The sequence below is a fragment of the Sus scrofa genome, chromosome 11 (assembly GCF_054392235.1).
Source record: "Sus scrofa isolate SSC_HxYL_T2T_F1_AM1 chromosome 11, Sscrofa_HxYL_maternal_Yorkshire_Landrace_v2.0, whole genome shotgun sequence".
In the NCBI taxonomy this organism is placed as follows: domain Eukaryota; kingdom Metazoa; phylum Chordata; class Mammalia; order Artiodactyla; family Suidae; genus Sus; species Sus scrofa.
The window spans coordinates 71553739-71570575 of record NC_139393.1 but is presented as its reverse complement, the minus strand read 5'-3'; the positions used below and the strand labels follow the sequence as shown (position 1 = coordinate 71570575).

The window sequence follows — 16837 nt, the reverse complement described above, 5'->3', positions numbered from 1 at the left end:
GCAGTGGCTGTGCTGAATCCTTAATCGCTAGGCCACCAGAGAACTCTTTTTTTTTTTTTTTTTTTGTCCTTTTTTGGGCCACACCCGTGGCATTTGGAGGTGCCCAGGCTAGAGTTCGAATTGGAGCTGTAGCCGCTGGCCTACACCACAGCCACAGCAACACCAGATCCTTAACCGAGCGAGGCCAGGGATCAAACCTGTGCTCACAGATGCCTTTCGGCTTTGTTAACCACTGAGCCACAACAGGAAATCCTACTAGGGAACTCCTGCACCACATTCTGTCTTCACCTTTTTGCTACACTGAATAATGCTGCTATGAACATGCATATCCAGGTATCTCTTAAAAACCCTGCTTTAAATTCTTATTGTTTTTTTTTTTTGTTTTTTGTTTTTTGGTTTTTTTTTTGTCTTTTTGCTATTTCTTTGGGCCGCTCCCACGGCATATGGAGGTTCCCAAGCTAGGGGTCGAATCGGAGCTGTAGCCATTGGCCTACGCCAGAGCCACAGCAACTCGGGATCCGAGCTGCGTCTGCAACCTACACCATAGCTTACGGCAATGCCGGATCGTTAACCCACTGAGCAAGGGCAGGGACCGAACCCGCAACCTCATGGTTCCTAGTCGGATTCATTAACCACTGCGCCACGACGGGAACTCCTCAATTCTTTTGAATCTATACCCCAAAGCAGAACTGCTGGATTATAGAATAATTCTATTTTTAACTTTTTTGAGGAAACTCCATCTTGTTTTCTACAGTGGCTGCACCATTTTACATTCCTACCAGCAAGGCAAAAGAAATCCAATTCCTTTTTTTTCTTTTCTTCTTTTTCTTTTTTTTTTTTAAAGGGCCACACTCACAGCATACGGAGGTTCTGAGGCTTGGGGCTGAATCTGAGCTACAGCTGCCAGCCTACACCACAGCCACAGCAACTTGGGATCTGAGATCCATCTGCAACCTACACCACAGCTCACAGCAACACCAGATCCCTGACCCACTAGGCGAGGACAGGGATGGATCAAACCCACATCCTCATGGATACTAGCCGGATTTATTTCCTCTACGCCATGACGGAAACTCCCAGGATTCCAATTTGCTGACATGCTCACCAACACTTATTTTATTTTCTTGATAGTGGACATCATAAGGGGTGTGAGGTGGTGTCTCACTGTGGTCTAAAAGAAATATCTTGTTTTCAAAAGTACTCATACCACTTCCAGGTATTTCAGAGGTCAGGGGAGGGTGGCAGTAGCTGTGCTGTCACAGGACACATGTCCATGTTCTGCTTCCTTTGGTGCCACGTTCTACATGCTTCCTAAACAGGCATTTCAGAGCTCACTGTACCTGCACTCCAGGAAGCACGTCTGTCTGAGCCTTTTGTCTTGACTCTTCCCTGTGTTTCTCATCTCAAGAGGTTAGAAGAACAACAATATCTATATCTATAGATATATATATATCCCTCAAAATAAAAAAAATAAAGAAAAACAGCAAGTCTGATAAAGCAGAGGGCAGGAGGAAGATGTGGGCATAGAGCCTATGTTGCCCTTGACTATATTATGAGACTAGTAATTGCTCAATAAATATTCTTTGAATTATTTGGGTGGATGAACCAAAAGGAATGACAGGAACGTCTGCTGTGCATATAATCCAATCTCCAAACACTCCCCGAACAACATACATTTTAAAGAAGCGGAAGAAAAGAAAACAGAGTCAGAGCCCAGGAAGAGAGGGTCACTTCAAGGCTCCACCGTCACAGCAACCAGGCATGGGGTCTGCAGGAAGCTCTCCACACGCACGGACCTGTTTAGTCCTCACAACAGCTCCAGGGGGTGGTACTGCGAGCTGCCCTGTGAGGGGGAGAAGCCTGAGGAGCACAGAGATGGGATCCGAGTCCCGTGCTCCTCCTCACTCTTCTCTACGGCCTCCCTGGTTCTACTCGCTGATGAATGGCTGAATTCTTAATGTCTCCCCAAAGCACCCACACACTCTCTAATTCTCAAAGAAGCACTGTTTCACAGAAGGCCCTCCAGGGAGATGATCACTTTTGAAAGGGTGGCTTTATTTCCTATAGCAAAGATTCATCATTAAGACACTTAAAATTCGTGTTTCCCCAATCCAAATGTCCATCGACAGAGGATTGGATTCGGAAGATGTGGTATATATACACAATGGAATACTACTCAGCCATTAAAAAGGATGACATCATGCCATTTGTAGCAACATGGATGGAACTAGAGAATCTCATACTGAGTGAAATGAGCCAGAAAGACAAAGACAAATACCATATGATATCACTTATAACTGGAATCTAATATCCAGCACAAATGAACATCTCCTCAGAAAAGAAAATCAGGGACTTGGAGAAGAGACTTGTGGTTGCCTGATGGGAGGGGGAGGGAGCGGGAGGGATCGGGAGCTTGGGCTTATCAGACACAACTTAGAATAGATTTACAAGGAGATCCTGCTGAATAGCATTGAGAACTATGTCTACATACTCATGTTGCAACAGAAGAAAGGGTGGGGGAAAAACTGTAATGGTAATGTATACATGTAAGGATAACCTGACCCCCTTGCTGTACAGTGGGAAAATTAAAAAAAAAAAAAAAATTCGTGTTTCCCGTTAGGAACCTCTCCAGTGCTAAACGAACCATTTATATTTTTTTTCCTCAGAATGATACGGCTATCAGTGGAAGAGTCCAGATATCCATCTGGGTAAGTTATCAAACAAATCACGTACAAATGAATGAACAAACAAAACTTTATATCGGATGAAAATAACTGTTGAAAATATCTGCTGCTAAAAACGTGCTCTATTGAGAGGGAAAAGATCAACGGCTTCACGCAATTTGAAAAAACAACAATCAAATTAAAAGCAATTAAACTTAGGTGCCTTATGAAAAGACCACGAGAGAATGCTCTGCAATGCCCACCTGAGGTACGACTGACATGTTCTTCCTTAAATCGTGAAGTCCAATGTTGTGTGTCCAGATCCCATCAATCCCAATTTTACCATTGGGTTCCGACAATCTGAAAAGGGCCGAGACGAGGGAACTTTTTCCGGCTCCTGTTCTTCCCACAATGCCAACCTGTAAAGAGATCCAGGAGGGATTAACAATTAACAGTAGGCAGCAAAACTTTGATTACTGAAGATAAAGTTTAAAAGTTCTATATAGAGATCTGTCTATAGCATTCTCAGCCATGGCACTGTTGACATTATGCGTCAGATAATTCCATTTTTTTGCGGGGTAGGGGGGGCATTGGAGGGCAGTCCTGTGTCCTGTAGGATGTTCAGCAGGACCCCTGGACTCTACCCATTAGATACCAGAAGCACCCCCCCACAACTGTGGCAACCAAAAATGTCAGACATTGACAAATGTCCCCTGGTTGAGAACAACTAGGCTCCGAAAGAGTTAAAAATAACAAAATCAGGAGTTCCTGTTGTGGCGCAGCGGAAACAAATCTGACTAGGAACCATGAGGTTGCGGGTTTGATCCCTGGCCTCGCTCAGTGGGTTAAGGATCCGGCATTTCCATGAGCGGTGGGTGTAGGTCACAGACGCGGCTTGGCTCTGGTGTTGCTGTGGCTGTGGCGTAGGCCAGTGGCTACAGCTCCGATTAGACCCCTAGCCTGGGAACCTCCATATACTGAGGGTGCAGCCCTGAAAAGACAAAAATACAAAAAAAATTAAAAATAACAAAATAGTAAAATCAATCTAGTGCCAGTGAAATGCCTCCAGTCTCCTAGGTGGTTCATAGGAAGTCAACTTTTATTTATTTATTTTTCAGATTCCTATCTTTTTTATATATTTAAGTCCAGTCTTGGCATTTTTCTAGATTTTACAATAAGTCTATACCTTTTAGATGTAAATAATCATTCCATTAGATACAATTCATTGAATTAGCTTCAGTCCTACTGTCTGGGCACTTTGACCTTGAGAATTATGTAGGCAATTTTACAGAGATCAACAAGTCGGAAGTTTTGTACGTAAATAATACCTTCTCAGGCATCTATTATTTAAGAGGGATTATTCTTTGGTAGGGAAAATAAATCACTTCCTGATATTAAATATCTTAATGATATTCTATCTTGAAAGGAAAAATCTTGAAATTATAAAGCAAAGGTTTCAGTCCCTTAAAAGTCAGTAGCCAGTAGACACAAAACACATAATAAGGTCAAGAACAACTACACAGGAGTTCCTGTCGTGGCGCAGTGGTTAACGAATCCAACTAGGAACCATGAGGTTGAGGGTTCGGTCCCTGCCCTTGCTCAGTGGGTTAATGATCCGGCGTTGCTGTGAGCTGTGGTGTAGGTTGCAGACGCAGCTCGGATCCCGAGTTGCTGTGGCTCTGGTGTAGGCTGGTGGCTACAGCTCCGATTCGACCCCTAGCCTGGGAACCTCCATATGCCGCAGGAGCAGCCCAAGAAATGGCAAAAAGACAAAAAAAAAAAAAAAAAAGAACAACTACACAAAGAAATCTCCTATTTATAGGAGACCTTCATCAGAGCAGTTCAAAAGGCATTTTATAAACCAATTAATAGTTAACAATTGTATCTTGGAAAGATACATGTCAAATATCAGTCTAGTTATTAAAACCAAAGCAGAGAGAAATTAAGTGCATTAATAATAAGATTAAAGAATCAATATAATGCAGGTAAAATGCTGGTGAGGAATAAAACTATACTGTAAATACTGGCTTTTAGCTGTGTGCATTCAAACGTGTGTAGAGAAACTGGCCTGTCTTATCAATGAGCTCGCCCAACTGCATAATTCCCTGGTGGGATCTTCCCAAGAGAGAAATTCATCTCTATTTAGGAATCTGGAATCGGTGGGGGGTCCAGGACATATTTTCAATCATTTGTAAATTAATCCAGTAAATTTTAAAAACTCATGGCTTTAAACAGAGAAGAACTAAATCTTTCTGAGCACTGTTATCAGAATACAGGGACTTTCTTTTTTTTTTTTTTTTTTGGCTATACCCAAGGCGTGCAGAAGATCCCATGTCAGGGATCAAACCGGAGCCACAGCAGTGATAATGCTGATCCTCAACCACTAGGCTAGGCCATCGGGGAACTCCAAATGGGAGTTTTTCATATTGTCTCATTTGAATAACTCTGAAGTTTCAAATCTGTCTGTAAAATCAATCATGGCATTTCAAAAAAATTAAGTAATTTGTCTTTATAGAGATTAAATGTAAGAAAAGTGGGTCTAGCTAACTTTATTATCTTTATAGCTGCTTTGTATGTTAAGTTAAACTCTAATTTATGTAATACAGATGGGCCACTCTCTGTACATAGGCAGGTCCCCGTGTGTATATATGTGACTCACATATTCTGGGTATAGACAGACCTTGAAGATGCTGCGAATTTGATTTCAGACACTGCAATGAAGTATCACAAAATAAAGCGAGTCATATGCATTTTTGTTCATCTGTGCATGTTAAAGTTACGTTTACACTAAACCGCACTCTACAAAGTGTACAACAGCATTATGTCTGAAAAACATTCTACGAACCTTAATTTCCAAATCCTTTATTGCTTAAAAAAATGCCATCAACTGAGCCTTCAATGGGTTGTGGTAACATTAAAGAATGAAGATCCCAGATCACTATGACAAATATAATAATGGAAAGGTTTGGAATAGTCCAAGAATTACCCAAATGGACACAGAGCCACAAAGTGAGCAAATGCTGTAGGAAAAAGAGCATCGATGGGCTTTTTTGACACGGGGCTGCCACAAATGTTCCATTTGTGGAACATGCACTGCCTGGGAAGCACAATAAACCAGGCACGCCGGTGTCTCTGGGTGTCCTCATAGACACATCGACACGCATCGGGACACGGGTGAGAACGTGGCTGTGAGAAAGTGTGGAGGTTCCCACACCATCAGCTCTACTGAAACTGACCCATCTGTGCAAACTGGGACATTCATAGACCTTGGGTCAATGGCCGAGATAGGACAGGGACGCTGCCTGTGGGCTGCTCACGACCACAGGCCTAGGAGCTCCAAACTCCAGGGAGGAGTCTGCCTGTCACTCCGCCCCGGGAAGTCTCTTCTATGAAACTGTCCCCACCAACCTCTCCATCCTTCATCTCAGAGTCAGCTCCCTTGGGACCACTGGGTAGGGGTGAGGAAGGACCGTGACAGTGGGTGCTCTGCACCTGCTACTTCTGTTCCCTGAACGCTCTGCAGGGGCCTAGTTCTTCACTCACAGGATCAGGACACTGTGCCTGTGCTCATGCTGGTCCCACCTCCCAGAAGGCCTGTCCCATGCATTGCCACCTGCTGAAATCCTAGCCACACGTCACTAAGTCTGTCTCACAGGCCTCATTCCTCGGAAATGCTCTACCTGATCCCGCATGTAGGCGTCTCTCAACCGAAACGGATGTTACATCATCTTTGCCTAAACGTCTATACACATCACGACCACCTCCTATCTTACACAGCTGATAGAGCCATTTTCTCACATCTTCAACTGGACTGTATATGTTGACAGCAGGATCTACATAAAGTCAAACTATTTGTTTGACTTTGTACTATTCGTATGACCTGTGATGTACTGAACAGAAAGAGGCATTCAGTAGGGAGCTGAGATTTTTAACGCAGGCTAGAAAAATGTATGGAAAAATCTATTACCATAATATTTAGATAATGATAATTTGGACAGAGAGACACATTAGATGGATCCCAGAGCCATAAATACAATTTCAAGTGGCCAACCCCTCATATTCATGAACAGACAACAATTTACCCAGGGAAAGTGATTATGGTCATTTTACACTCGATTAAAATAACAGCTCTCTTTGTCCAAGCATTTACTCTGTGCCAGACTCTATGCTGGGTTTTTATTCATTCATTCATTCATTTATTGCTTTTTAGGACTGCAACTGTGGCATAAGCAAGATCCAAGGCTAGGGGCCGAACTGGAGCTACAGCCACAAGCCTATGCCACAGGCACAGCAATGCAGGATCCGAGTCACAGCTGCAACCTACACCCAAGCTCTCCACAACACCAAATCCCAACCCACTGAGCAAGCCCAGGGATCAAACCTGTGTCCTCATGGATACTGGTTGGATTTGTTACCGCTGCACCAAAAGGGGAACTCCATGCTGGCTGTTTTATGTGTCTTATTTATGTTGTACAGCTATCCAGGAGGTTAAGGCCTATCACTTCCATTTTGCACAAGAAAAGGCTGAGGCTTTTAAGATTAACTAGTCTGCCTCAAATAACAGAGCTCATATGTCACAGACAGGACTCAAAGCCACAGTGTCAGCCTCTTTTCCATTCTGTTCATGGCCTCCTTATCACCTGGATGGCCTGGTACCTTATCATGTCTTTCTGTGTAGCCAGAACAGAGAAAGTGGGGGGGGGGGGTTAGCTGCAGTTAAAGGAGCCTACTGACCATAGAGATCTTACTGCCAACGGTTAAAGCATGACAGGGACACAGGTGACTATAATGTGGTGCATGACTCAGAGGGCCAACGTCTCTGAGCCAAGAGGGGACCTGAGGTCAGGTGGGCTGGCTGTCAGCAGGAAGACCCAGCACCCACGACTGGGCTGGGAGAGAAACCTAAAGAATCTAAAGCTAAGTGGGGCTCAAGGTGCCCGGGAAACAGGCCCAGTAGACCAGTGGCCCTGCCTAAGGCAGCGAGACCCATGTCTGATCCCATCAGTGGCGAGAGAGCCTCACAGGCACTGCTACGTGGGGCTGTCTCTGACTCTGAGCCCAGGCAGGACCGAGCCTGGGGTGAAACACCTCCTGTCCCTGCAGGAGGCTGGTGTGGGGAAGGCCGGACGGCAGGATGGGCCCCAGACTACACTCAACAGAGGCAAATAAGTGCATTAGGATCACATAGAGCTGGATTACAATGTAAAGGCACAATTTTCATAGTACAAACATGAGTAAAACTCTAAAGTAAATGGCACAGAACTTTCTAGAGCCTCATGCTCAGTCACAAGAGGGGTTCACCCAAACCTTGACTCAGAATAGCATTTGAACAAGACCTTCCAGTAAAGTCCTTTCTTACCCATAGGCAATTTTTCATGACTCGTAAACCATGCTTTCTAAGGAACTTCCTTTGACGGTTTGAAATTGAGCTGATGAATCACCCAACCACAGATGTACCATAAGCTCTATCTGAAAAGACTCTCTAAGATGCTGTGGAAGCACAGAGGAGCCTGAAGAGGCAGGTGCAAGAGAGCTGACTCTGAACAGGAGAAGACTTTCAGCAGCCGGATGACAGGAGGGAAGGGGCTCCAAGGCTGAGGGGCAGCTGCGCACACGGGGCGCTGGGAGGACACAGGGCTCCAGGAGAACAACCATGACCTGAGCACAGGGACCGCATGTGAGCAAGGACCTGGGGGAGAGGGCGGTGCCGAAGAGCTGCTGACGCCGTGTCTGCTCTGGTTTAATCTCTGTCAGGACCTGGCCTTGGTCCCAACCGAGGGCCAAAAGCTGAGTGTGACAGGGACACCGCCAGCAGGCAGGGATGCTGGCAGGACCAGGTCACACGCCCTCTGCCGTCTCCCACGTATGTCTTCCCTGCTCCCTTCCATGTGCTTTCATTGACTCTGAGCAAGTCTCTGGGCACTGACTCCAGCTGGGGGCCCTGGTTCCTCACCCCCCACTGAGTCATGATTCTGGGCTCTTCTCTGGTGGACACAAGCTGCCCCACAGCCTCTGCTGGAGTGGACAACAGCACATGCGGTGCTCAACCTTTAGCTGGACTATGAATGAAGCAAATGGCTTAAACAAACCTTGCTTCTTCGGGGAATCGATGATATTAGGTCCTTCAGTACCAGAGGCCCGTCTGAGCTGTACCCGAAGCTCACGTCATGAAGGATAATCAATCCTTCATGAGGCCAGGATGGCGGTGGACGATACCCGTATCCCCAGAGTGCTTCTTTCTCAAGGTCTGTATATTCAGTCACTCTTTCTACTGAAATCATCTGAAAGACACATGACATCACGTGGGTTAGGAACGGAGAGTCTTCCTTACATAGGTTCAGAGATTGTAAATGAGATCTTTTGCTTTTTTTACCTTCCTATCTGCTTTTCTCTGGTTAAGTTTATCCCAGGTCTTATCATCCCCAAAGGACAGAAGGAGGCGTCTGATGAGACCTTTGATGATTTGCAAACTTGTTCATCGTCCTGTAACACTGTCACTTACGGCCACTTCCTTCAACATTGTATTAAAACCAAAAGAACTAGAGAACTGAATGCTAAGACTTTACTGATTCACTTTTCATACCTGAATAAAAAAACAAGAGAGTTGTGTCAAAGGAAGGGATACTGATGGACCCTGATCAGTAATGTGTGGTACAGAAGGGCATCTGCCATGATGAGCAGAACTGGACAGTCAGCAAGCTCGTTTTAATAACTAGTCACCTTCTCTACAAAAGTGAAGAATGCAATGGAAACATTTCCTTTATATTGTTTCTCTCCTTTTAGAAGAAGTTGCAAATACTCAAAAAAGGGGATAATTTACAAACTGACTAAGGCCTCCTAAATGACCATTCACTCAACACCTCAGACAGCACATTCTGAGACAGGGCTTATCCTGCCAGAAAGAAGGGACACCTGCAGATTCAGGTGTTCAACACATACAAGAATAAATGCTAAAATTGGCGGCGGGGGGGATACCTATTAAACAACCAATCTCAAAACCTTACATTCTTCTTTTGTCAAAAATGAGGAATTACCAATTAAGAAACAAAAATAAATAAGCCTCTAAGAAACCAACTTTAACTCTTTCCAGGATTTCAGAACCTCCCTCCTACAGAGACATTTATTACATGTGAAGACAGCATGTGATGAACAGAAAACCTGCTGACCTGGCACCCACAGAGTGAGAAAAAGATTATATTTTATTCCATATTAACTTTAAACAGATGGGAGAAGAACCTAGAAAATTCTGTTACCTACAATGTGGAAACATCAGTTTTAATATTTCACATAAGAATTGATGTTATACCATTTAATGGCAAGGAGACTAGAACAGGCTAAGAAGGTTAAGATAAACACTTTACCATAGTCTCGGCTTCGGCACTTTGCCTGACGCACCGCGGGACCATCACCATGAACGTGAGGGCGAGAGACAGCACCAGGCCCACCTGCCCGACATTCAAAGCTAAAAGAGGATGAAGAGGAGGAATGAGGTCAGTGCTCTTCTTTTTTAAATTTATTTTATTGATTTACAATGTTGTGATAATTTCTGCTGTACAGTAATTCAGTTATACATACAGTCTTTTTCACATTCTTTGCCATCCTGGTTTACCACAGGATATGGAATACAGTTCCCCACACTGTACAGTAGGACCTTGTCGTTTCTCCATTCTGCATGTATCAGTTTGCATCTGCTAACCCCCAACTCCCAGTCCATCCATCCCCGCCCCCTCCCCCGCTCCTCCTTGGCCACCACAGTTCTGTTCTTTATGTCTGTGAGTCTGTATCTGTTTCATAAACAAGCTCATCTGTCTTACATTTCAGATTCCAAATATAAGTGATAGCATATGGTATTTGTCTTTCTCTGACCTACTTCACTTAGTATGACAATTTCGAAGTCCGTCCATGTAGCTGGAAATAGCATTATTTCATTTCTATGGGTTAGCAGTATTCTAATATACAATATCTCCTTCTTCTTCTTTTTATTTTTATGGCTGCACCTGAAGTATATGGAAGATCCCAGCCCAGAGGTCAAATCAGAGCCTCAGCTGCCATCCTATGCCACAGCAACTTGGGTCCGAGCTGCATCTGTGACCTGCACCACAGAGTGCAGCAATGCCAGATCCTTAGCACCATGCGTGAGGCCAGGGACCAATCCTAAATCCTCAAGGATACTAATCAGGTTCTTAACCCACTGAACCACAATAATAATCCTCTACCACATCTTCTCTATCCATTTATCTGGTAATGGACATTTAGATTGTGTCCATGTCTCAGTTACCATGAATAGTGCTGATGTGAACATAGGGGTGCACGTATCTTTTCAAATTATGGTTTTCTCTGCATATATGCCCAGGAGTGGGATTGCTGGATCATATGGTAACTCTACTTTTAGGTTTTTGGGAAGAGCCTCCATACTGTTTTCCATAATGACTGCACCAACATACATTCCCAACAAAAGTGTAGAAGGGTTCCCTTTTCTCCACACCATCCCCAGCATTTGTCACTGGTAGACTTTTTAATGATGGCCATTCTGAATGGTGTTGGGAGGTACTTCATTGCCATTCTGGTTTGCACTTACCCAAAAATTAGCAATGCTGAGCATCTCTACATGTGCCTACTGGCCATGTGTATGTCTTCTTTGGAGAAATGGCTATCTAGGTCTTCTGCCCATTTTCCAATTGGGTTGTTTAGGTTTTGTTATTGAGTTGTATGAGGTGTCTACATATTTGGGAAATGAAGCCCTTGCCGGTCCCATCATTTGCAAACATTTTCTCCCAGACGACAGGTGGTCTTTTCATTTTGTTTATGTCTTCCTTTGCTGTACAAAAGCTTGTAAGTTTTATTAGTCCCCTCCCCCTTTTTTTTCTTTTATTCCCATTGCACTGGGAGACTAACTTAAGACAATGAATTGGAATGGGAGTTGTCGGAGCTCCCATTGTGGCTCAGCAGAAACGAATCTGACTAGCATCCATGAGGACCCAAGTTTGATCCCTGGCCTGGCTCAGTGGGTTGAGGATCCGGAGTTGCCGTGAGCTGCAGTGTAGGTCACAGACATGGCTCAGATATGGCATTGCTGTGGCTGTGGTGCAGGTCAGTGGCTACAGCTCCATTTCGACCCCTAGTCTGGGAACTTACATAAGCAGCAGGTGCAGCCCTAAAAAAAAAAAAAAGAGAGAGAGAGAGAGAGAGAGAGAAAGAAGATATTGGTATGGGAGTTCCTGTTGTGTTTCAGCAGTAAAATACCAGACTAGTGTCCACAAGAATGGGGGTCGAGGATGTGGGTTCAATCCCTGGCCTCTTTCAGTGGGTTAAGGATCTGGTGTTGCCGTGAGCTGTGGTGTAGGTGGCAGATGCAGCTCAGATCCAAGTAGCTATGGCTGTGGCGTAGGTCGGTAGCTGCAGCTTTGATTCGACCCATAGCCTGTGAACTTCCATATGCCATAAGTATGGCCCAATAAAGCAAAGAAGAAAAAAAGAGAAAGAAAATATTGGTACAATTTATGGCACAGAATGGTTTGCCCATGTTCTCGTCTAAGAAAGAGTTTTGTGGTGTCATGTTATATATTTAAATCTTTAAGCCATTTTGTGTTTATTTTTGTGTATGGTTTGAGGGTATGTTCTAACTTCACTGATTCACATGCAGCTTCCAACTTTCTCAGAACTACCTGCTGGAGAGAATAAGTCAGTCCTGTTCTTCTCCCAAGCCCAGCTCCTTCTGTCACTCTACCAAGAAGACGCCTTTATAATATTTAAATCACTTGCATATAATGAGAGTATTATTTCTTTTTTATTTTTATGGCCACACCTGTGGCACATGGAAGCTCCCTGGGCCAGGGACTGAATCAGAGCCACAACTGCAAACTACACCATAGCTGTGGCAACACCGGATCCTTAAACCCACTGTACCAGGCTGGAATCAAACCCTCACCTTCGCAGTGTCCCAAGCCACTGCAGTCAGGCTCTTAACCCACTGTGCCAGGGCAGGAACTCCTGATCCATCATTAAAGACCGTGATTCTGTGTTGTTACCATGGAGGAGTGAGGGAGGGTGACTCCATATAACCCACGCCAACACCTGCTCATCTGGTGCCCACAGAGCAGGGAGGAGACTGCTCATTCCTACAGAGAATCTTCTCCCCACACTGCACCAGGCACCTTCAACCACCAGATCCAAGTGGCCCCAAAACTAAACCCCAAAGCCCTGAGCTGGACACAAGGCTTAAAGGTGAACCTGGTTCTCTCCTCCCAACCATGGGACACGACCTAGAATGTTCAGAAGTCAGTCTGCTACAGTTGCATAGACCTCAACCCATTCAAAGAGCGATAGAAGAATAAAAGGTCTTATCAAGAATCAAATGACTCCCTTCTACAGGCCACACTCGGAATCAAATGACTCCCTTCTACAGGCCACACTCGGAATCACAATCACACTTCAATACAATTCCTTAGAACCAAACAGTATATATTAGGCAAGTTAGAAAGAGTTTAATTTAATAAATGTATATGAAGCCATAAACTGTAATCATACCACAAATAGTTACCCATATCTGTACTTACTTTCTGCCAGAAACAGGGACCCAAAGGCAACACCAATGACAAAGACGGCACAGATGGCATCCAGGCACAGGGCGAACCATCGGGATGTGGTCAAAGACAAGAACCAGGCCTCTGGATTCATGAACCAAAATAAGGATAATGAACAGGCAGAGAAAACACGTTAGCAGCTTCTCATGAGACGAAGCATGTTGCTCAGCTGAGCTACAGGAGATTTTTATACAAAGTCATCCCCTCAAGGAACCTGAAGATTCCAGAAATCTAGGCTCTGACACCAGACAACATGTGGGACACAGAGGAATCAGTCCAGGGGCTGGTGGGAAGCGTGTGCTGAAAACCTCAACCCACAGGTTATAACAGAAATACGGTCACAAGGACAATGATGGAAAATGGTCTCACTGGTGTGTTTCCTGCAGGGCTGGGGCCTCAAGGGAGATTCTTCCTCTCACAAGTCGACGGTTCCCGGTTCTCTGACAGCAGAGAGCACAGCTCCCACTGTTTGCAGCACCTTCTGTGCTCACGGCAGGGACCTGCGCATGTTTAGCCTTAAGGGCCAGTATCTAAATGACCATCAGCTACAAGGATCTGAAGGTTGCCCTGAAAATGTTCTCTTACAAAATATAATAAAGATTGAATGGAAAGTTGGGTGAGGATTTTACAGACTTAGAGGAAATTCTGAAATTTCTACCCTAGGAAAAACATCACTGATACAAAGAATAATACACACCAAGTGGGGCAAAACCAGGAAATTATTTTCCTCAATCACTTCTGCCACCTTGCACGCTCTGAAAAGACAGTTGTCAAAGTCCAGCCTGTGGTCTAAGAACAGTCCATATCTGGTTTGTGAATCAAGTTTTATTGGAACACAGCCATGACCATTGGCTGATAGATAATGGTTGCCTGCTTTGGTGCCACAATAGCAAAGGTGAGTAGATGCAACACAGACAAAACAGTGCATAGGGCCTAAAATATTTTTCATGTTGATCTTTCCCACTAAAAAACAAAAAAAGTTGGCTGATCCTTGCCCTAAAGGGACAGAAAGCCACAGAGACCATGATGGAAGGACAATGCAAGGCAGTCACGGGAGAAAAGCAGGGCTGTGAGGGGCAGAGGGGAGCACAGAGGGGAAGCTGAGAGGGAGGGTGGGGGAGGGGGAGGATGTGCAGAGGGGGACAGGGGCAGGGGGTGGGGCACAGAGAGAGGTGCTGGCCAGCAGGGCCACCTGAGGGGGAGGTCAGACCTCAGAAGGCAGCTCATCTCTTCCTTTGAATCATTTCCAGAAACTCACAGACCTGAGTGCAAATCCTGGTGAGTGTCAAACAGCTCTTGAAACCTCTGTTGGGCTTTGAACGCCCGGATGGTCCAGCGTCCCTGGAGAGAAGATGCTAAGTGGGAAAAGACTGGGCTCCGAGCTGGGGAAGCAGAGACAGAGACACGACAGAGCAGGTCAGGGAGGCTGAATGCCAGGAAACCCACTGCCTCCCCTGCTCTGGGTCACACATCCCATCAGAGGGCACATCTGGGGCTTCCTGGGGGATTGTCTGGGGGAGGAGGGATGACATCCCTTCTGGAGAGGACCCTCCGTGTGAACCTCAAACTCCTGTTCACACCAGCTTCACTTTAACACCTTGGAAATGAAAGCTTCTCTTTGAACCCCTCTTTGACCAAATCCAAATCACAGCTACATTTAGATCATGAAATTCCTTTTTTTTTTTTCAGTCTTTTCTAGGGCCGCACCCATGGCATATGGAGGTTGCCAGGCTAGGGGTCGAATTGGAACTGTAGTCGCTGGCCTATGCCTAAGCCACAGCAACAAGGGATCCAAGTCGCATCTGTGACCTACACCACAGCTCATGGCAACACAGGATCCTTAACCCACTGAGCTAGGCCAGGGATTGAACCCACAACCTCATGGTTCCTAGTCGGATTCCTTAACCACTGAGCCACAACAGGAACCCCAAGATCACAAAATTCTTTCTTCACTAACTCATCCATCAAGGTCCCCCTCAAACACACCTCCCTCCAAATTCTTCCCGGACACATCCCCAGGTGGAAACACTTCACTAATTGTTTTTAATTTACTGACATGTAGTTGGTTTACAATGTCATGTTACATTCAGGAACATAGCAAGTAACTGAGGTTTTTCTGTTATACTTCATTAGAGGTTATTACAAAATACTGAATAAAACTCCCTGTGCTGCACAGTAAACCCTTGTTGCTCCCTATCTGATGTGCAGTGGTGCGGATCTGTCAACCCCACACTCCTCTTCTGTCCCTCCCTCCTCTGACCCTCTCCCTTTCGATAACAGTGGGTTTGATTTCGATGTTGCAGAGTTTCTGTTCTGAATAGAGATTCATTTGTCTTATTTTTTCAGTTCTGCATATGTGATCTCATATCGTATTTGTTTTCTTCTGACTTACTGTACTAAGAACAACATTCTCTACGTACATCACGTTGCTGCATATGGTGACATTTGAGTCTTTTTATTCCTGTGTAATTACTATTTACGAATTTCTCAGTGAGTAGTATTTTCAGTTTAATTCTCCGTGACCCTAACCCTAACCACACTGAATTTTGAGGAGCTGTGGGTTGTCCCCACCTTAGGTGAGTAACCTGAGGGCTGGGATGAAATTGGTATGTCCCCCAAACTGAAACAGTGCCAGGCCCAGGACAGGTGCAAGATAAAAAAGGTGAGGGGACAGTCTGCCATCGCCCTGCATCCTGGGACTTTCCCTGCACCTGCGCCACGTGGGTCACAGAGCACCTGGTACCACAGGGCCCTTGTGCCCACAGGACCCATGCAGCCAAGCTGTCTTTGAATTATTATGACTTCTGCTGCTCTGGGAACCTGATGGATGTTTTTATAACTACCCTGCTGGAGACCTGTCCTGGCATTTGGAGGTCCCTATGGCATGTGACACTCACATCATCACCCTTTTAGAAGCAGACGGTGGCCTTAGCGGCCATTCTCTTTTGAGAGACTTCACATGGGTTTAGGACCTGGTGGCACATGACTGGCCATTCGTCTCCCTGCCGTCTGCCCTAAGAGCCCACTGAACACCAGCACCAGGGCCAGGCTCCTGCACATCAGGGAAGAGGTGGGCTCAGGCTGCTGGGCAGGGAGGAGCCCTCACAGCTTTCATTCCCCACCGTGAACCAGGCTGTAACTCGCTGTGGTCAAGGGCAGACTCGGAGCCTGTGACCTCTGTCCGGGATGAATGATAACTTGTGCTTTATCAGCAGGAAACACTGACTTGGCACTTAGTACCCGTGTGTCTCTTAGAGAAGGTGTGTCAACAAAACCTAGGTGTTTAGGGGAAGGTAACAACTCACAGGGGGCTACAGAGATGTTAGAAAATGATGGAGGGGACAGCAATGAATGGGGGGAAACTCCAGATTATTTTCAGGACCTTATTCCTTAGCCTGGCATCCAAATGCCCATCTGGGGGCAGTTCACTCAGTACCGATGTGCACATGGGCGCTGCATGTGTTGGGGGTGCTGGGTACAAATGGGCCAAGACACAGAACCTCCTCTGTGCTTAGTGTCCCTGTCTATAAGCAAGGAAGGAGCAGCTTCCTCCTGTGAGACACTGGGCTTCAGAGAGGCTGGGAAGCCCTG

General features: G+C 45.5%; 1 protein-coding gene across 43 annotated transcripts in view; it reads right to left on the bottom strand.

Moving 5' to 3' along the window:
- LOC100517850 (ATP-binding cassette sub-family C member 4-like) overlaps positions 1–16837 on the bottom strand; it is a 174250-nt gene that overhangs the window by 52115 nt on the left and 105298 nt on the right. For 40 of the 43 annotated variants that reach the window (XR_014819741.1, XR_014819728.1, XR_014819720.1 and 37 more), the window contains 5 exons: positions 14509–14628; positions 13220–13330; positions 10025–10125; positions 8753–8944; positions 2927–3082 (listed from right to left, as the gene is read on the bottom strand). Coding sequence is in view for 23 of the 43 variants with exons in the window: in XM_084982096.1 (XP_084838222.1) it covers positions 2927–3082; positions 8753–8944; positions 10025–10125; positions 13220–13330; positions 14509–14628 (680 nt within the window). In the remaining 20 variants the exon portion in view is untranslated. Of the gene's footprint in view, positions 1–2926; positions 3140–8697; positions 8945–9048; positions 9247–10024; positions 10126–13219; positions 13331–14508; positions 14629–16837 lie in introns of those variants that run through there. The other 3 variants (XR_014819722.1, XR_014819735.1, XM_084982113.1) reach the window with 3 other exon arrangements.